The 22,042-nt window shown below is 43.7% G+C and overlaps 1 protein-coding gene across 1 annotated transcript in view; it reads right to left on the reverse strand.

Moving 5' to 3' along the window:
• The window catches only part of CCDC187 (coiled-coil domain containing 187), a gene marked incomplete at both ends in the record, with an annotated part of 149,915 nt that extends 128,167 nt beyond the window's left edge, over nucleotides 1-21,748 (reverse strand). The window contains 7 exon segments of the mRNA XM_082264187.1: nucleotides 2,504-3,141; nucleotides 8,824-8,914; nucleotides 15,381-15,480; nucleotides 18,771-18,814; nucleotides 21,426-21,506; nucleotides 21,509-21,598; nucleotides 21,736-21,748. Coding sequence (XP_082120313.1) covers nucleotides 2,504-3,141; nucleotides 8,824-8,914; nucleotides 15,381-15,480; nucleotides 18,771-18,814; nucleotides 21,426-21,506; nucleotides 21,509-21,598; nucleotides 21,736-21,748 — 1,057 coding nt within the window.
• Between the last annotated feature and the right edge of the window lie 294 nt (nucleotides 21,749-22,042).

Below are 22,042 nucleotides of genomic sequence, written 5' to 3' on the forward strand. Positions count from 1 at the left end.
GAGCATGGGGGGAACTGGAACTCACTGAGGGGGGAGCCAGGGAGCACAGGGGGGCGGAGAGCACTGGGGGAGCCAGAGAGCATAGGGGGAGATGAAAAGCACTGTAGGGAGCTGAAGAGCACTGGGGGGGCGGGGGGGCCAAGAGCACTGAGGGGTTAAGAGCAAGGGGGTGTTAAGAGCACTGGGGGGGTGTTAAGAGCACTGGGGGGGTGGGAAGAGCAGGGGGGGTGTTAAGAGCACTGGGGCTTGTTAAGAGCACTGGGGGGGTGTTAAGAGCACTGGGGGGGTGTTAAGAGCACTGGGGGGCTTAAGAGCACTGGGGGGTTAAGAGCACTGGGGGGGGGGTGTTAAGAGCACTGGGCGGGTGTTAAGAGCAGGGGGGGTGTTAAGAGCACTGGGGGGAGGTGTTAAGAGCAGGGGGGGTTTTAAGAGCACTGGGGGGGGGGTGTTAAGAGCAGGGGGGTTTTAAGAGCACTGGGGGGGTGTTAAGAGCAGGGGGGTTTTAAGAGCACTGGGGGGGTGTTAAGAGCAGGGGGGTGTTAAGAGCACTGGGAGGGAGGTGTTAAGAGCAGGGGGGTGTTAAGAGCAGGGGGGGTGTTAAGAGCACTGGGGGGAGGTGTTAAGAGCAGGGGGGTTTTAAGAGCACTGGGGGGGTGTTAAGAGAACTGGGGGGGGGGGTGTTAAGAGCAGGGGGGTGTTAAGAGCAGGGGGGGGGTTAAGAGCACTGGGGGGGTGTTAAGAGCAGGGGGGTTTTAAGAGCACCGGGGGGTGTTAAGAGCACTGGGTGGAGGTGTTAAGAGCAGGGGGGGTTTAAGAGCACTGAGGGGTGTTAAGAGCAGGGGGGTTTTAAGAGTACTGGGGGGTGTTAAGAGCAGGGGGGGTGTTAAGAGCAGGGGGGGGGGTTAAGAGCACTGGGGGGGGTGTTAAGAGCAGGGGGGTGTTAAGAGTACTGGGGGGTGTTAAGAGAAGGGGGGTGCTAAGAGCATGGGGAGGGGGGGCTGGAGAGCACTAGGGGGCCAGCAAGTTGTATAGGAGAGGGGATGGGTCAACTGCATATAAATGATTTGATCTTTACATATTCCGAGTCCTTCTGCCGCTAACTGACTGCAGGAGGGAGAGGAGAATCAGCCATTCCACGGCAGGAGGAGAAATCTATATGCAGCTGTCCCATCTCCTCTCCTATCCAGACAGTCACACAGACACACAGGAGGAGGCTGCTCAGTGCTCACCTTCTTCCTGCCGGCCGCCGCCCCCGCGAGCAGCGCGGACTGAAGGAGCTGCAGCTCCTTCACACTGATATGCCGACCAGCCTGACACCCCCCCAGTGCGTGGCATCCGGGGCGGGCCGCCCCCCCGTTAGTACGCCACTGGGATAGTATATCGATAGGGATGTGGCACCTAAGTGTACTATGTTCTAGCTTGGACTGTCTCCAAAACGTATTTTGTTTCACAATCTGTTTTTTTAGTGTTTTTTTTTTTTTTTTCAAAAGTTTACAAGAAAACAATGCACAGGGAATGAGGCCTTGGTTAGGTGGCAAAATAAAACATAAGAAAATCCCAGTTGCATGGCAAGATGCACTGGTAGGAGAAATCATTTGGTATTGCATATTGCCAAGTAGGATTAGAGCCTCTGCTAGATTTTTATTGTAATTTATGTCCTTACTGGGGAGCTTTTCAATAGCTTCTCATCAGGATGAGAACTGATATGAAATCTTTCAAACACAGACAAAAACAATAGTAGAGTCGGGAAAGTAGAATTTCTGAGAATGTCTGTCTGTGCCTTCCACTCCCCTATTTATTTTCCTAGTGTCACAAGGATAGTGAGGGAAATAGCCCTCAAAGGGGTAACAGAAAAAAAAAACCCAACAAAAAAATAAATTTTCCCCTTCTTTATCCAAAATAAAAAATAGTTTTAGGTGTGCTTTAATATACTCATAACATGTTTCCCTTTTTCATAACTGCATATTAGTTACAAATTATTAAAGCAGTTTTAAAACTACATTAAAGTGACATCTACTTTCCCTTGATAGGGGTATGCTCATCAAAGAGTCAAAAGTGTCTTTCTGTATATATCAACTATTTATACCTATCTGCATAGTGTATACATGCATTTTTTTAAGACAGAAATCTCGATCTGTATTCTTGTTCTGGCTCAGTGATCAAGAAAATGTTAAAACCATTGGACCAGCATTGCATGCAGGCCATTAACATTTTTAGAAGTGGGTTAGCACTGGCTCTCTTTGAATTTTTGCTGTATGTTTCTCTATTTGTTCTTCTCAGTTCATCTAGAGTACACTACAGCATGATAAATGGACTTTTGGCATGTGCTGCTTCCAAGAAATTGAAATATATGCCACTCAAAATATTTTCATATCTAAATGAAGACTCAAAACATAGATCTACCACTGCTGACAATTAGAAGGATGAAGTGTCCCTAGGAGTAAATTAAACTGCCATACTGTCAGGATTTGTCAAAGAAGGAGAAACAAGAGGACAAGCTTACCTTTGTAAACAGGCAGTGGTGGCCCGAATGTCACCTTGCGAATTTTCTGCGTGTTCATTACTTTGCGAGTCAGCTCTGGGTTTTGGTGAGATTTTAAGCTCTTCTTTACCGTTTCTTGTCGCTTCTTTTGCTCTCTAATCCTTTCTTTTAGCCTCTCCAGTTTGCTGCTAGGAGATCTGCTTTTTAAGCACTCTAGCTTCTGAGTGTAAAGGCCATTTTTTGGAGAGAGTAGAGGTGTAAAGGCAACTAGAGAAGAGCAATGTGACATTTCATCTTGAACATGCTGAGCAGAAAGAGGACTGGTCATTGTTAAGTAAGGGTTCATCACTTGCACTGCATCTTCTGCATTTGGAACTTGAAGATACGATTCAGCTGTCCCCAAAACTTCATTCACACATTCATCTTCAAAATATCTTTCCTTAGTGGTTCTTCTACCACTGATATTGTCAACGATTTCCATTTCTAATGCGTTCTGGGGATAAGTGCTCAAGTGGTATTTTTCTATACTTCCACCTAGGTTATGACCAGCTAAATAGGTTTCCGCTTGGTCTAGAGACCATGTCAATGAGTTTCTGTTGGATGACACAAGCAGGGGAATCGAGGAGGATAGCTTGCCACTGTGTTCATCTGGTTCTTTTCTAAAAGAAATTATACATTTAGAAGAATCGGCAAAATAAAAAAAATGATAAAAATAAAGAAGTGTGGTGGTTTTGGATACAGTTTCTTTGGCAGGTGTGTTCACAAGGTTGAACATTAAGGCTCGGTTCACACTACGTCGCTCCGACTTAGGGGGCGACCTGTGAAGTCACGTGCAGCACGACTTTGGCGCGACTTGCACGGACTTCATAAAATGAATGTCTATGCAAGTCGCTCCAGGTCACCCTGAAGTAGTACAGGACCCTTTTTCTAAGTGGGAGCGACTTGTGTCGCTCCTATTAGAACCGGTCCTGTACTACACTATGGGACGCGACGGTGCGTGACTTGTCAGGCTGGCCAAGTCGCCTGACAAGTCTTACTAGTGTGAATGGACACTTAAAGTGAATGTGTTTACACAGTTGGTAGTTTTGGTAGTTTTTGCTTGTGGCGCAAATGAACAGAAAGAGCTCATTCAGAATTTCGGCCAGCAGAAGGTAAAGGCAGGTGGTTGAATGCAAAAATTAAAACCCATGTTGCATTCAGTAGGCAGTACCAGCACTGAATGTGGCCCTTTACATTTTTTATGGCCACGCTCAAACCACAGTGTAATGCACACAGTTGCAGCGCGGTGGTTTAAGGGTAAGACCCCATTCACACCTGAGTGTTTTGTAGCTCAAAGCTTGAAAAATCTTACGGGAAAAAAAAAACACATCAGTAAATAGTGGCCAATCACATATGAGCACTTAGGGGCCTGCAGCCTGGCCCTATGTACTTTTTAATTGGCCAAAGCAAAATGGCCTAAAGCTTGAAAACACATTTTAAATGCTTACAATACGCTTCTAAAATGCTGGTATACGTTAGCGAATATGTTCAAATAAAACACCAGAGAATCATTCTACTCAGGTGCGAATAACGCCTAAAACAGGTGATGAGGAGATATTATCACCCAGCTGCCTATCCACCGTAAATTATTTTTCAGTGGAGCAGTCTGGTCTACCATATGTGAGAACTAGTCTAAAGAGAATATTGGAGAATATTGCCTCCTGCCATTTCTGGCTTTTGAAATGTTGACATCTTCTGAAAGGTTTGCAAATTTATGTTGTTAAAATATATTTTTACATGAATCATAAAAAGGAATTTAGGTATTGGCCTTTCAATATTGCATAAAAACTGAGAGTGACAAACTGTGCTCCACATCACTGCACTGTCTGCACAACTGGCTGGATTAAAGTGATTGTAAAGGGTCTCCTTGTAAACCAACCCATGTAGTTTTAAAAAAAGAAAAAAAAGGCAAATTATTACCTTTATATATATATATATATATATATATATATATACAGGTCCTTCTCAAAAAATTAGCATATTGTGATAAAGTTCATTATTTTCTGTAATGTACTGATAAACATTAGACTTTCATATATTTTAGATTCATTACACACAACTGAAGTAGTGCAAGCCTTTTATTGTTTTAATATTTGATGATTTTTGCATACAGCTCATGAAAAAACAAAATTCCTATCTCAAAAAATTAGCATATCATGAAAAGGTTCTCTAAACGAGCTATTAACCTAATCATCTGAATCAACTAATTAACTCTAAACACCTGCAAAAGATTCCTGAGGCTTTTAAAAACTCCCAGCCTGGTTCATTACTCAAAACCGCAATCATGGGTAAGACTGCCGACCTGACTGCTGTCCAGAAGGCCATCATTGACACCCTCAAGCAAGAAGGTAAGACACAGAAAGACATTTCTGAACGAATAGGCTGTTCCCAGAGTGCTGTATCAAGGCACCTCAGTGGGAAGTCTGTGGGAAGGAAAAAGTGTGGCAGAGAACGCACAACGAGAAGAGGTGACCGGACCCTGAGGAAGATTGTGGAGAAGGACCGATTCCAGACCTTGGGGGACTTGCGGAAGCAGTGGACTGAGTCTGGAGTAGAAACATCTAGAGCCACCGTGTACAGGCGTGTGCAGGAAATGGGCTACAGGTGCCGCATTCCCCAGGTCAAGCCACTTTTGAACCAGAAACAGCGGCAGAAGCGCCTGACCTGGGCTACAGAGAAGCAGCACTGGACTGTTGCTCAGTGGTCCAAAGTACTTTTTTCGGATGAAAGCAAATTTTGCATGTCATTCGGAAATCAAGGTGCCAGAGTCTGGAGGAAGACTGGGGAGAGGGAAATGACAAAATGCCTGAAGACCAGTGTCAAGTACCCACAGTCAGTGATGGTCTGGGGTGCCATGTCAGCTGCTGGTGTTGGTCCACTGTGTTTTATCAAGGGCAGGGTCAATGCAGCTAGCTATCAGGAGATTTTGGAGCACTTCATGCTTCCATCTGCTGAAAAGCTTTATGGAGATGAAGATTTCATTTTTCAGCACGACCTGGCACCTGCTCACAGTGCCAAAACCACTGGTAAATGGTTTACTGACCATGGTATTACTGTGCTCAATTGGCCTGCCAACTCTCCTGACCTGAACCCCATAGAGAATCTGTGGGATGTTGTGAAGAGAAAGTTGAGAGACGCAAGACCCAACACTCTGGATGAGCTCAAGGCCGCTATCGAAGCATCCTGGGCCTCCATAACACCTCAGCAGTGCCACAGGCTGATTGCCTCCATGCCACGCCGCATTGAAGCAGTCATTTCTGCAAAAGGATACCCGACCAAGTATTGAGTGCATAACTGAACATAATTATTTGAAGGTTGACTTTTTTTGTATTAAAAACACTTTTTTTTATTGGTCGGATGAAATATGCTAATTTTTTGTGATCGGAATTTTGGTTTTTCATGAGCTGTATGCCAAAATCATCAATATTAAAACAATAAAAGGCTTGCACTACTTCAGTTGTGTGTAATGAATCTAAAATATATGAAAGTCTAATGTTTATCAGTACATTACAGAAAATAATGAACTTTATCACAATATGCTAATTTTTTGAGAAGGACCTGTATATATATATATATATATATATATATATATATATATACATAATAAATATATTTTCTCTTCTTTATAAGTGATCACATTCCCTCTGTTTTCAGCTGCATAAGAGCTGGGGGAGGAGAAGGAGCAGTACATTGAGCTTCACAGTGAATGGCTATCCAGCAGGGGCGTGTCAGGACAAGTCTGATCATTGGAGGAGAGTGCACTCCCAGCATTTCTAGAGAACTGACCATGGTTTGCTCTCCTGCTTAGTGTGGTCAGTCTTAATAGGTAAGCAAGGGGAATCGCAGGATCACAAAGGATTTCACACACAGGAAGCAATACAAAGAGAACAGGAGACGTCCTCACACCAGTACATGGTACAGCAGAAACATATCAGGAATATGGAGTTTTGAGGTAACAAACACTTTAAGATAAGCAGCACTGTCTTTGTCCCTGGATGTTGCTGAAAGTAAATAATACCAGCTAAGGTAGCCATACACAGCACAATTTTTATTTTATTCAGTCTTCAAAACAGTGTGGATGGAGGAATGTCCACTGCTGGCTATTGTATTTAAGCAGCCACATTACCCACAGCTGCCTGAATATTTGAACAATGACTGTATCTGATAGGATGCAGTAATCACTTTACCCCAACCTCAGTTAATTTCCTAAAGAGGAGCTCCAGGCACCTATCAAAAAAATAAAAGTCAGCAGATACAAAAAGTGTAGCTGCTGACTTTGAAAAAACAGCCACTCACCTGTCCCATGGTCCAGCAGTGAGCTCACCCCAGCCGTCTTCATCCTCCCTCAGCGACTGCATCTTCACTATGAGCATACGGCTGTGACAGCTTGCGTCTTCAAACCTGGGTGCCCACTGCACATGCGTGAGGCACGCTGCGCATCCTGAATAGTGGATGAAGTCTTCTGGGACATGTCAGTGTCCCAGAAGACTGCTGGGGGAGGGAGGAGAACTTCCTTTGGGGCTTGGATCAGAAGTGGAGTAGGTACCTGTCAAAATAGGGTACCTGCCCCTCCGCTCCTCAAATGTGCCAATTGTGCAAGAGGAGCGGGGGACACGTTCTTGAGGCAGAACTTCCCCTTTTGGTTGGAGTTCTGCTTTAAATTAAATTTTGCCAAGCTGGGTGGTAATTGTAAGCCCAACCATGGCTTGAATTGCAGCAAATTTACCAAGAATTAAGCTGTCTATGAACAGCCCTAATCAAATTCCTTATGTTTCCTGATAAACCAGCTTAAATTAGTTTAGTGGGTGGCCCTGTCAGCCCCCTCATGCCTGACATCCCCTGAATGTAGGCTGAACGGAAAAAAATCTATATGTATATAGACAGCTTAAGGCGGAGCGCCAGTCTATGAAATGAAAATTAAAAGTCAGCAGCTACAAAAACTGCAGCTGTTGACTTTTAATAAACACACACTCACCTGCCCCATGATCCAGAGGTGTGCTCACCCCAGTCGTGTTCTCCCTGTGTCCTCCCTCACCAGCATTTTCACTATGGGCATCCAGTTGTGACAGCTTGCGGCTTCACAGCCAGGTGCCCACTGTGCATGCACGATCAGCGTTGTGTTCTGTGACTGGTCCCGGAAGAATTCAGGAGAGAGGGGTTACAGAGAATTTCCGCTTTGGCGATCGGAGTGGGAGCGGGTACCTGTTCAAATCGGGTACCTACTCCCACCCCACCCCACCCCCCTCCCCAACAGCTCCATTTTACATACAGGAGTCGGGAAGGAGGCCTTAAAGCGGAGCTTCCCCTTTTGGGTGGAACATCGCATTAGTGTTAATACTGTATAAACATTTTAAAGATTTTATTTACAGAAGTGCCACAGACTGGGTGTTTACTTTAAAGTAGAACTAAAGGCAAAACTTTTTTTTTTAATTTTTAATAGGGTAAGGCGGGTTTTTAACTCAATTTTTGTTTTGTGTCCCATTGGAGAGATTTCCCCTTTTATTTCTGTACCATAGTCAAAACAGGAAGTGATGGCAATCCCTGATTGTCACCAGTATTGTCACAACTAGTGTCCCCATTAAAAGATTTTCCCTGTAATTCTGCTCTCAGAACAGCCCAACATTTGGGATCTTCTTTTACTTCCACTTTTGGTGATAACGGTAAACTTGACAAATAAAGAGGGTGAATCTCCCTAACCGGGGCACAGACAGCAATAAACTGACAGGTGTTCTAATCCCTCCAATTTATCCAAAACTAAAAAAAAAAAAAAAAACAAAAAACAGTTTAACCTTTAGCTATACATTAATATACTTTTCCCACTAACATCATTTTTACCCCCCCCCCCCCCTTAAAGTACAACCTATTAATTAACTCATTCATTTTCCATATAAGCTTTAGCATGTTGATACACAATATTATCAAGTTTTGAATAAACATTTTACATCTGCAGCTTTTATCTATAAGACTACCCAGAGAGCCTGCCTTGAGGTTCTTGTTTAGGCACTTCCTGTTACTGGGTGACAACTCTCTCCCAACTGTGCTGCTGCATTTTCATCCAAAATGCACTCCTGGTAGCGAGATTACAGTCAGTCATGCCAACACACATTACGCAGGCATAGTCCACTGCTGTCAAAATCAGTAAACCAGTCCCGAGCAAGGTTATGCAGCTGCCGCTGCACCAATTGTAGACATCATATGGCTAAAAGGGGCATGACATTTGGTCAGGATGCCCAGTGATTTGCAAAATAACAAAATAAATGCCATTCTATTGGGTTTAGATTTACTTTATTGATTGTTCTCACCTATATAAAGTAAATGGCTGCTCTGATAAGCTCTGAAACTCCTCCTCTTCTTCACGATCTACAGGATTGCTGATTTCTTCAGATTGTGTATCTGGATCAAGAAAATTTTTTTTGTTTGTCTGTAAGTTATACATTTTGATCAGCCCCCCTCTTAGTTGGCAGCAAATTCATTATTCTGATCACCAGGCAAGTTACAACTTGTCCTGCTACACATTCCAGCTAGACATTTATTTGTCTATTATCAAGAGCCAAAGAAAGCCTGGCACTTCGCCTTGGTACATATAGCCCGGGAAAACTTGTCAGCACTCAACATAGAAGGTAACCACTCAATGTGGTCTAAGAAAAAAACCGCAAGGCCAATATTACAGCTTGGTTTTTATTCAGTGCTCTACAAATAGTAATTTGTTTGATGGCGCAACCTAGCAAAAAAAATATTAAGGGCTCCTCCTATCTCTTTAATTTCTAGCTCAAAAGTAATACTAATTGTCTGCATAGCTACCACATAGAGGTTTGCAGACTTTATATACATTCACTTTATACATTCATTTTATCCAAACAAAATTTGTCAAATACTATTGCTTCCTGTAAAATCACTGCGTAGCTGGCCAGTTTTGGGTCCCGTGCGCTTTTAGGTCCCAAAGCATTCGCATTGTCCTTCACGGCTAGTTACACCCTTGGTTATACAAAAGAACAAATAACTACATTTATTTGAAAAGCTTATGGAGTTTAAATTTAAACTTCATGCAAAATTTATAAATACATTATATAGTTTAGGTATGTATTATGTAAAATAATCATAAAATGTAATAATAAACATGCTAAACATGTCTAGTATAAACACCAGAAACTTCTTTTCTTTTTTTAACATATATTTCCTATAATCCCCATGCACAGTAGCAGTCAGACTGGAAGAGGGAAGATCAGCATTTTAAATCAAACACACACGCACAGTGCACAGTGCTGTCAGTCCCAAACTGGGAGCTTTTTTGCTGACAGAAGAAGGAAGAGTGATGATCTCACCAGTGATGCTCCTTCATTGTCCATTCTGCAGGCTGCAGAGGGGCCTGTGACCAAACTTTTACTGACTTGGCTATTATGTCTGGCAAAAGTGTCTGGAGTACATGTTTAACAGAATATAGCTAAAATATACTTCTTGTACTGGCTACATGTTTTCCTGGGCACAGCTCAATCTAGTTATTCTAATAAAGGGTTATTGTAGACACACTTTGCCAGTGATGGCGAACCTTGGTGCCCCAGATGTTTTGGAACTAAAATTTCCCATGATGCCCATACACTCTGAAGTGTAGTTGAGCATCATCAGAAATGTAGTTCCAAAACATCTGGGGTGCCAAGGTTCACCATCACTGCACTATGCTAAGCCCTCTTAGAATTAAACCGCCTGGCAGAGAAATTTAGGCTGCTTTAATTACAATTTAAGTACACCCCTAACATTTTTTTAAATATTTTATTATATCTTTTCATGTGACAACACTGAAGAAATGACACTTCGCTACAATGTAAAGTAGTGAGTGTACAGCTTGTATAACAGTGCAAATTTGCTGTCACCTCAAAATAACTCAACACACAGCCATTCATTTCTAAACCACTGGCAACAAAAGTGAGTACACCCCTAAGTGAAAATGTCCAAATTGGGCCTAATTTGCCATTTTCCCTCCCCGATGTCATGTGACTTGTTAGTGTTACAAGGTCTCAGGTGTGAATGGGGAGCAGGTGTGTTAAATTTGGTGTTATCGCTCTCACTCTCTTATACTAGTCACTGGAAGATCAACATGGCACCTCATGGCAAAGAACTCTCTGAGGATCTGAAAACAAGAATTGTTGCTCTACATAAAGATGGCCTAGGCTATAAGAAGATTGCCAAGACCCTGAAACTAAACTGCAGCACGGTGGCCAAGACCAAACAGCAGTTTAACAGGACAGGTTCCACTCAGAACAGGCCTCGCCATGGTTGACCAAAGAAGTTAAGTGCACGTGCTCAGCGTCATATCCAGAGGTTGTCTTTGGGAAATATAGAGGTATGAGTGCTGCCAGCATTGCTGCAGAGGTTGAAGGGGTCAGGGGTCAGCCTGTCAGTTCTCAGACCATACTGGAACCATGTCCTGCAGTCTGATGAGACCAAGATAAACGTATTTGGTTCAGATGGTGTCAAGCATGTGTGGTGGCAACCAGGTGAGGAGTACAAAGACAAGTGTGTCTTGCCTACAGTCAAGCATGGTGGTGGGAGGGTCATGATCTGGGGCAGCATAAATGCTGCCTGCACTGGGGAGCTACAGTTCATTGAGAGAACCATGAATGTCAACATGTACTGTGACATACTGAAGCAGAGCATGATCCCCTCCCTCCCGGCCGCAGAGCAGTATTTCCAAACAAGCCCAAACACACCTCCAAGATGACCAATGCCTTGCTAAAGAAGCTGAGGGTAAAGGCGATGGACTTGCCAAGCATGACTCCACACCTAAACCCTATTGAGCATCTGTGGGGCATCCTCAAATGAAAGGTGGAGGAGCGCAAGGTCTCCAACATCCACCAGCTCAGTCATGTCGTCATGGAGGACTGGAAGAGGACTCTAGTGGCAACCTGTGACGCTCTGGTGAACTCCATGCCCAAGATGGTTAAGTCAGTGTGGAAAAATAATGGTGGCCACACAAAATATTGACACTTTGGGCCCAATTTTTTAATTTTCCTTAGGGGTGTACTCATTTTTGTTGCTAGTGGTTTAGACATTAATGGCTGTGTTTTAAGTTATTTTGAGGGGACAGCAAATTTACACTGTTATACAAGCTGTACACTCAATATTTTACATTGTAGCAAAGTGTAATTTCTTCAGTGTTGTCACATGATGATGATATAATGAAATATTTACAAAAATGTGAGGGGTGTACTCACTTTTGTGAGATACTGTATATATCAAGTAGAAAGACAGAGTTCAGAGGTCAGTAGTGACACAGAGGTCAGTATTAAGTGACCCAGAGTGTCAAGGGCAGTAGTAAGTGACACAGAGTTCAGAGGTTAGTAGTGACACAGAGGTCAGTAGTAAGTGATTCGGAGTGTCAAGGGCAGTAGTAGGTGGCACAGAGTTCAGAGGTCAGTAATGGCACAGAAGTCAGTTGTAAGGGAAGCAGAACGCAGAGGTCAGCAGTGGTGTAGGGGTGTGTAGTAAGTGACGTAGAGTTTAGAGGATAATAGTGACACAGAGGACACTTGTAAGTCATGCAGAGTGCAGAGGTCCGTAGTGGCCCAGAGGTCAACAGTAAGCGACACAGAGTTCAGAGGTCAGTTGTAAGTGATGTAAAGTTCAGAGGTCAGTAGTGACGCAGATGTCAGTTTTAAGAGTGGTAGAGTGGAGAGGTCAGTAGTGGTGCGGAGGTGAGTAGTAAGTGATGTGGAATTCAGAGGTTAGTAGTGATGCAGAGGGCAGTTGTAAGTGATGCTCAGTCACTGCAGATGTCCATTGTGGAGCAGAGGTCAGTAGCATGCAAGACAGAGTTCAATAGTTAGTAGGGAAACAGAGGTCAGTAGTAAGTGACTCAGAGTGCCGAGGGCAGTAGTAAGTGATGCAGAGTTCAGAGGTCAGTAGTAAGTGATGCAGAGTTCAGGGTTCAGTATTAAGTAACACAGAGTTCAGGGGTCGGGTCAGTAGTAAGTCATGCATAGTGATGTAGGGATCAGTAGTAGCAAATCAAAGTTCAGAGGACAGTAGTATGTGATGCAAAATGCAGAGGTCAATAATAAATAATGCAGAGTTCAGAGGTCAGTAGTAAGTGATGCAGAGGTCAGTAATAGGTGGTACAGAGTTCAGATGTTAGTTTGTAAGTGATGCAGAGTTCAGAGGTCAGTAGTATGTGACACAAATTTAGGTGGTCATTAGTGATGCAGAGGTCAGTAGTGACACAGAGTTCAGCAGTAAGTGACACAGAGTTCAGTAGTAAGGATCAAAGAGGTCAGTTGTAAGTGAGGCAGAGTGCAGAGGTCAGTAGTAGCATGCAGAAGAGTTGTAAATGAGGCAAAGGTCAGTAGTGGTGCAGAGATAAGTAGTAAGTGATGCAGATTTCAGAGGTCAGTAGCGATGCAGAGGTCAGTAGTAGGTAAAGCAGAGTTGAGAGGTTAGTAGAAATGCACAGGTCAGCAGTAAGTGATGCAGCATTTAGAGGTCAGTAGTAATTGACTCAGAGTTCAGTGGTTAATAGTAGGTAATGCAAAGAACAGTAGTATGTAGTCAGTGACACATACCTCCATTAGGAATGCAGAGGTCAATAGTAAGTCACGCAGACTTCAGAGGTCAGTAGTATGTGACACAGAGTTCGGAGGTCAGTAGTAAGTGATGCAGAGTCACTTACTACTAATGATGCAGAGTCACTTACTACTAACCCCTGAACAGGTGCCCCAACTTCTAATGTTTGGCCTTGGCACCACCCAGTGAGCCTTCTCAGGTGCTGTGCTGTACATTCCTTATTCAACACTGTCACATTCTATATAGAAGTCAGCTTAGACTTTATTTAAGCATACCGCTTTAAGCCAAGCCCTATACAGGTCCCTCTCAAAAAATTTGCATATTGTGTTAAAGTTCATTATTTTCTGTAATGTACTGATAAACATTAGACTTTCATATATTTTAGATTCATTACACACAACTGAAGTAGTGCAAGCCTTTTATTGTTTTAATATTGATGATTTTGGCATACAGCTCATGAAAAAACAAAATTCCTATCCCAAAAAATTAGCATATTTCATCCGACCAATAAAAAAAAAAGTGTTTTTAATACAAAAAAAGTCAACCTTCAAATAATTATGTTCAGTTATGCACTCAATACTTGGTCGGGAATCCTTTTGCAGAAATGACTGCTTCAATGCGGCGTGGCATGGAGGCAATCAGCCTGTGGCACTGCTGAGGTGTTATGGAGGCCCAGGATGCTTCGATAGCGGCCTTGAGCTCATCCAGAGTGTTGGGTCTTGCGTCTCTCAACTTTCTCTTCACAACATCCCACAGATTCTCTATGGGGTTCAGGTCAGAAGAGTTGGCAGGCCAATTGAGCACAGTAATACCATGGTCAGTAAACCATTTACCAGTGGTTTTGGCACTGTGAGCAGGTGCAAGGTCGTGCTGAAAAATGAAATCTTCATCTCCATAAAGCTTTTCAGCAGATGGAAGCATGAAGTGCTCCAAAATCTCCTGATAGCTAGTTGCATTGACCCTGCCCTTGATAAAACACAGTGGACCAACACCAGCAGCTGACATGGCACCCCAGACCATCACTGACTGTGGGTACTTGACACTGGACTTCAGGCATTTTGGCATTTCCCTCTTCCTCCAGACTCTGGCACCTTGATTTCCGAAAGACATGCAAAATTTGCTTTCATCCGAAAAAAGTACTTTGGACCACTGAGCAACAGTCCAGTGCTGCTTCTCTGTAGCCCAGGTCAGGCGCTTCTGCCGCTGTTTCTGGTTCAAAAGTGGCTGGGGAATGCGGCACCTATAGCCCATTTCCTGCACACGCCTGTACACGGTGGCTCTAGATGTTTCTACTCCAGACTCAGTCCACTGCTTCCGCAGGTCCCCCAAGGTCTGGAATCGGTCCTTCTCCACAATCTTCCTCAGGGTCCGGTCACCTCTTCTCGTTGTGCAGCGTTTTCTGCCACACTTTTTCCTTCCCACAGACTTCCCACTGAGGTGCCTTGATACAGCACTCTGGAAACAGCCTATTCATTCAGAAATGTATTTCTGTGCCTTACCCTCTTGCTTGAGGGTGTCAATGATGGCCTTCTGGACAGCAGTCAGGTCGGCAATCTTACCCATGATTGCGGTTTTGAGTAATGAACCAGGCTGGGAGTTTTTAAAAGCCTCAGGAATCTTTTGCAGGTGTTTAGAGTTAATTAGTTGATTCAGATGATTAGGTTAATAGCTCGTTTAGAGAACCTTTTCATGATAGGCTAATTTTTTGAGATAGGAATTTTGGTTTTTCATGAGCTGTATGCCAAAATCATCAATATTAAAACAATAAAAGGCTTGCACTACTTCAGTTGTGTGTAATGAATCTAAAATATATGAACGTCTAATGTTTATCAGTACATTACAGAAAATAATGAACTTTATCACAATATGCTAATTTTTTGAGAGGGACCTGTATTTAGTGCAATTAGAAACCAATGTTTTACCCATTTTCTTGTTCACGGGTCTGGGGGGCCCAGCCTACTGTTTGCCAAGGCAACAGACCCAATCTGTGAAGGCAGAGGCTCTGATTTTTTGCCTGTCCCACACAGGATTGTGGAGGAGGCGGTGAAGCTGTATAGTGGAGGAAGTAAAAAGTATGCAGCAAGACTGTATATGTCCAAGGAACAGGAGGACAGGATTGTTGAGGGTGCAACAACACCAGACTGTGTAATAGTAGTGGAGGGAAACGAAATAGAATGCGTAGGAGTGAGAAGCAGGAGCCAGCTGAACTTTATAAGTGCTTTAACTGTTTATTTAGTAGTTTGGCTGGGTCTGCACGTTTATTTCAGATTGGGGTTATTTACTAATAAACTGTAATAAAACATACCAGAATATAAGCCTCTGTCCAGCTCTTGCCTTCTGTGAATTTTCAGTGCCCGAGTGCGGCGCCTATTTTGGAGATCAACTTTATTCTCTATCTCCTGTAACTGTGAAGAAAACAATCATTTCAACTATACACTAATCAGCCAAACTTTAAAACACACAGCCGTGGTCACAAATTTTGAGAATGACACAAATATACATTTTCACAAAGTCTGCTCCTTCAGTGTTTTCAGATCTTTTTGTCAGATGTTACTATGATATACTGAAGCATTTCACAAGTGTCAAAGGCTTTTATTGACAATTACATTGGGTTTATGCAAAGAATCAATTTTTGCAGTGTTGACTCTTCTATTTTAAGACCTCTGCAAGTCGTCCTGACATGCTGTCAATCAACTTCTGGGCCACATCCTGACTAATAGCAGCCCATGCTTGCATAATCAAAAAGTTTATCAGAATTTGTGGGGGTTTTTTTGTTCACCCACCTCTTGAGGATTGACCACAAGTTTTCAATGAGATTAAGGTCTGGGGACTTGTCATGGACCCAAAATGTTTTCCCCATTCCAATTAGTTATCACTTTTGCCTTATGGCAAGGTGCTCCATCATGCTGGAAAAGGCATTGTCCATCACCAAACTGTTCTTGGATGGTTGGGAGAAGTTGCTCTCAGAGGATGTTTTTGTACCATTCTTTATTAATGGCTGTGTTCTTAGGCAAAATTGTGAGTGAGCGCACTCCCTTGGCTGAAAAGCAACCCCAATACCCCACCCCAAAACCCCACATGAATGGTTTCAGGATGCTTTACTGTTGGCATAACTGTGATTCTGTCCAATGAGTAGAGCGACAGCTGCGCTCAAGCACATCACTGGATTCAGATCAGATCAGATCGGGCTCAGGTAAGAAAAGGGGGGGGGGGCTGCAGCACAGAAGGTTTTTCACATGAATGCATAGAATGGCTTAACAACCACTTAAGGTTTTACATCCACTTTAAAAAGTTGCAGGTAGAAGCACCAAAAAATCAAGTATTTTCAATGCTTACTTGCAGAGTTTTTCCTTTCTATAAAAATGTGCCTCTAAACTTGCTAGCACTTTTGACAACTCTAGGAAGAGTCAATTTCCTACCACCCCCTCCCTCCTTGCATGTCACAGCCCTCTCTTCTTCTCAGAGTATCTGATTACTGCTTGTGCTGGCATAGCTCCTTTGCCTATCCCTTCAACATCCTACATAACCTTTTATGTAGCTAATGGGAAATGAGTAGGGATGTAACGATATTACCGGTATCGCGGTGGTTTACATGGCCCGATATCGTCGTGGTGGGTGCACGGTCTGGCCGCCGTCTATGTGTCTCGTCGGCTCCTGTCTGTCACTCACTCACCTCTATGCTGCAGTGCTGCTTGCTTACTGGCTGAGCCGTGGGTGGGCAGGCTTGTGGGGCGGAGGCGGAGCCAGCGCACGAGAGCGGCGGACTCGGCGGAGCAGAGCCAGCTTCCACCAGGCAGGCACCACAGCACCACGGCAAGACAGTGACACCGGATCGCCGGTGAGTAAGAAATTAAATGAAAAAAAAAAACACTGACGCCACTCATGTACTTTATTACTGGATTAATTTACACAGAAAGAGAGGATAGTTACTAAAGCACATGGTAAAAGATGTAGTGTTACTTGATTTTGCATTACACTCATGCTGCAGAGCAAGCCCATGACATTCTCTGTGTTCTAAATAAATGACACATTCACTACAAGGAAGTCATGTAGAGGTCTTAAATAGTGGTTTCTGATGGATAACACCAAAAGAGCACAGGAACCACACATGGCCTCTCGGTCCTAGTGTTAAAACACTAATTGGCTGCAGAACTCTGCAAAACAAGTGTTACCAAGCTGTATAAGACATTACCTACCTAGATATGGTAACACTGTGGAATGGGATGGACATCAGAAGTACATGAGTACAACACCTGTTAGTAACAGTCTCAGAGTAAGCACATTGAGAAGACAGTGCTAACAGAAGAGGTATCATAGTAGGTGCTAGTGGGGACAAGAGCATGAGGCCCAAAATGTGCTATTTAACAATACCGTGAGCTTTTCCACAATATCGCAATAAATATCGTACCGTGAGGTCAATATCGAAATTGTATCGTACCGTTAGATTTTGATATCGTTACATCCCTAGAAATGAGCAGGGCTTTCTTTCTCAGAAAATAGGTACAGGAACTTAACCCTGTACACTGTAGGGGGCTCCACCTCTCTCACTTGCAGGGAGATCATCCACTGGGGTTGTCGGCATCTGCACTGCACCCCCGGGCACCTGCATCTCCCTTGTCCCCATCCTGCAGTAGGAGACACTCAGGAGATCAGATCTGTGGGAGCGGTTGGGAGACAAGCTGTCACTTGTAAACAACGAAGCTGGAAATCTGTGTTTACAAGTGATAGTGGTAAGCAGGGAGCAGAGGGCCAGAGTCAAAGGTTGTGGAACTAAGTTCCACCAAGTTCCAGCTGAAAAAAAGCCCGGGAAAGGAGCAAAAAGGAAAATAATAGAGTGTCACTCTGAGCCTGCTGGAGCTGCTAACATCGCAAACAAGATGGCGGTGCCCAGCACAAGTCTCGGGGCTTTCAGGTGTTTACAGGTAAATAAAATGCCTAAAAGATTGTGGTTATAACAAGTGACAGGGTCTCTTTAAAACAACACAGGTGATTTATCTTGTAAATGTATCTCTCAGGCAAAGATAATAAACACTAAGGGGTTGATTCACTAAAACTAGAGTGCAAACTTTGGTGCTGTTGTGCATGGTAGCCAATCAGCTTCTAATTTCAGCTTGTTCAATTAAGCTTTGACTAAAAAAAAACTGAAAGTTTCTATGGAGAGCTGCACCAGATTTTGCACTTCCAGTTTTTGTAAATCAACCCCTAAATATCACTATTTAAAGAATAATTGCGCTTATAGTGCTTATCTGAGGCCCCGTCTCTTCAACCTAATAATAGTAAATTCAATTACTTGCCTTTCTGGCCTTGATTGGAGGATTTGCATAGCTAGAGAACTGACCACGATGTGTTCTCCTGCCTGGTGTGGTCAGTTTTTAACAGAAAAGCAAGAGGACTAGCAGGAACACTGGGGATTTCACATAAAGAAAGCAATACAAAGAGAACAGGAGAGTTTCTCACACAAGTACATGGCACAACATGTCAGGAATATGAAATGCTGGGGTAACACTTTAAACTTCTTTTACCACATTGGACTGAAATACAGTAGATTAACAGAAGATTAGAATAAAATAATTTCCTTACAAAAAATGTAGAAAAGAAACCAGAGGTGTAAATCTGAGTAACCAGTGACAGCTGTAGATAGAATCTGATTGGCTGCCATAAGCAGAATAGGCATTTTTTTTTTTTTTTTACTTACTACATTTTTCGCTTCCATGAGGCTATCCCACGCCCGGGAGACATCTAGAGAAAAAAAAACCTCAATTTAGAACTCAGAGCTAGCCAGCAGGGATTTGGGGCCATCGGAAAGCAAACCGCAGGTCATGAAATGTTTATTCCACAGTAAACATGACAGAAACTTCCCAGACATGCTTTTTATATAGATGTTAAATCACATTTCGAGGCAATTATACAATGTAGGACTTGGCTCCCTATACTAATTCTCCTCTGAAATACTCTGTCTTGCTGGAAGACTCTGCTCCTGCCACTAATGCTCTTCTCCACTGCGGAGCTACTGAGGACTCTTTCCACAACTCACCTCTTCTCTCCTGAAGTACTCTATGTTGCTGGAGGACTCTGCTTCTGCCACTAAATACCACTCTTCTCTTGAAATACTCTGTGCTGCTGGAGGACTCTGCTCCTTCCACAACCCAACTCTTCTCTCCTGAAATACTCTATGTTGCTGGAGGACTCTGCTTCTTCCACAACCCGACTCTTCTCTCCTTAAGTACTCTATGTTGCTGGAGGACTCTGCTCCTTCCACAACCCAACTCTTCTCTCCTGAAGTACTCTATGTTGCTGGAGGACTCTGCTCCTTCCACAACCCAACTCTTCTCTCCTGAAGTACTCTATTTTGCTGGAGGACTCTGTTCCTTCCACAACCCAACTCTTCTCTCCTGAAGAACTCTATGTTGCTGGAGGACTCTGCTCCTTCCACAACCCAACTCTTCTCTCCTGAATTACTCTATGTTGCTGGAGGACTCTGCTCCGTCCACAACCCAACTCTTCTCTCCTGAAGTACTCTATGTTGCTGGAGGACTCTGCTCCTTCCACAACCCAACTCTTCTCTCCTGAAGTACTCTATGTTGCTGGAGGACTCTGCTCCGTCCACAACCCAACTCTTCTCTCCTGAAGTACTCTATGTTGCTGGAGGACTCTGCTCCGTCCACAACCCAACTCTTCTCTCCTGAAGTACTCTATGTTGCTGGAGGACTCTGCTCCTTCCACAACCCAACTCTTCTCTCCTGAAGTACTCTATGTTGCTGGAGGACTCTGCTTCTGCCACTAAATAACACTCTTCTCTTGAAATACTCTGTGCTGCTGGAGGACTCTGCTCCTTCCACAACCCAACTCTTCTCTCCTGAAAAAACTGAAGGACCTGTTCCTTCTGCTACCTGAGGCTCCATTCACCCAAAGTCCTGTGACTTTGGAGTGCAACTTGGATGCAACTCTGACACAACTTTGATGCAACTTTGGATGAATGCAACTTGGATGTGACTTTGAACAATGATAATGGACAACCATTGCACAACTGTCGCATGTATAACATTTAGGTGCAACTTTCATGTGACTTTTGAGGGTTTACATTGCAGTCAATGGCACTCAATTGGCATAAAAGTTGGATCAAAGTAGTGCAGAAATCTTTTTAAAGTCGCTGTGACTTTAGGTTGCACATATTTGACTGACTGTCATGAAAAAACATGGGGTGCGACTTGTCATGCAACTAGTCGCACCCCATGTCCAAAGTCGTATGACAAGTTGCACAAGTGTGAATGGAGCTTAAAATCGGCCATACATGGTTTGGATCTTGCTTGGTTCAGCTGGGACTGGCCAAGATTGGAACCATATATGAGCAGGCTGATTGTACCCAAGTAGTGATTTTTTCCCCCTGCAAGCCACAGTTGCAGAAAAGAAAATCCCACAGTCTATGGCCTGCTTTAACGTCCCTCTGCTAAGGAATCAGTTTTATCCAAAATCCAACTCTCCACTCCTAATTAATACTCTTTGCTGTTGGAGGCTCCTTCCTCAACCCAGTTCTTCTCTCCTGAAATACTCTAGGCTGCTGAAAGACTATAGAATACTCCTCTCCTGAAATACACTGCACTGCTGGAGGACGCAGTTTCTTCTCCTGTACTCTGCTTAAATACACTGCACTGCTGGAGGACGCAGTTTCTTCTCCTGTGCTCTGCTGAAATACACTGCACTGCTGGAGGACTCAGTTTCTTCTCCTGCGCTCCCCTGAAATACTCTGTGCTGCTGGAGGACGCAGTTTCTTCTCCTGTGCTCTGCTTAAATACACTGCACTGCTGGAGGACGCAGTTTCTTCTCCTGTGCTCTGCTGAAATACACTGCACTGCTGGAGGACTCAGTTTCTTCTCCTGCGCTCCCCTGAAATACTCTGTGCTGCTGGAGGACTCAGTTTCTTCTCCTGTGCTCTACTGAAATACACAGCACTGCTGGAGGACACAGTTTCTTCTCCTGTGCTCTGGTGAAATACTGTGCATTCCCCTGTCACAACACAATAGCACAGCAGGGAGATAGCTGTACTAACATTGCATAGTTAGTACAGCAAGCTCCTCCATTTTTTGGGAGGGGATTTTTGTTCCACCCACTGGATTGAACAAAAAAAATACTTATTGTGTGTACTAGGCATAACTCCCCTCTTCTATAATATTTTGTACTGCTGAAGAACTTGTTTCTCCCGGATCTCCCTGTTCTGAAATTCTTTGCATTGATGGTGAACTCTGTTCTTCTGCTATCCAACTCTCTTCTCCTAAACTATCTGGGCTGTTGCAGAATTCCGATCCTACCGTTATCTAACAACGTTATAAAGACAATAGACTCTCACCCTCACCTTCCATGTGGCTGTACTGCGGGAAGGAAGATGTGTCCCAGGCTGGCTTTTCAGACATGATTCTGGTACAAAGGAAAAAATAGGGAGGTTTGTGGTTTTGAAGTCTAATCTCTTTCCGTTTGGAGGTGTGTTTGTACAGTGAACTGTCACCACAGCGACGCGCTCACACGCCGCTCAGCTGAACGAGTTTCTGATTAATCTCAACATGTTTACAAAGTTCCCAGATGACAACAACGCTTGTTGGAAACTCTCTGCAACATCGATCAGCAAACATTCCATTATTTACTGGGATGAGCTATACGTTACTTACACGTCACATCCATCTTTTTAAAGCTGGCCATACACTATACAATCTGATTGTACAATCTACTTTAGATTTACCAACACTATGTAATAGGAGAACCCACCAGGACAACCCATTCAATTTGTATCCAATAAGGCAGACCCTTGCACTACCTGGTAGATCTAAAGGAGAAGCGCAATCAGATTATATAGTGTATGGTCACCTAAAAACGGAGCTCCACCCAAAAGGGGAAGGTCTGCATGTTTGCCTCCTCCCCCCCTCCGCTGCTACATTTGGCACCCTTCGGGGGGGGGGGGGGCGGGTACCTAGTTTT

Source organism: Pelophylax lessonae, assembly GCF_965119305.1.
Source record: "Pelophylax lessonae genome assembly, chromosome: 7".
Taxonomy (NCBI): Eukaryota; Metazoa; Chordata; class Amphibia; order Anura; family Ranidae; genus Pelophylax; species Pelophylax lessonae.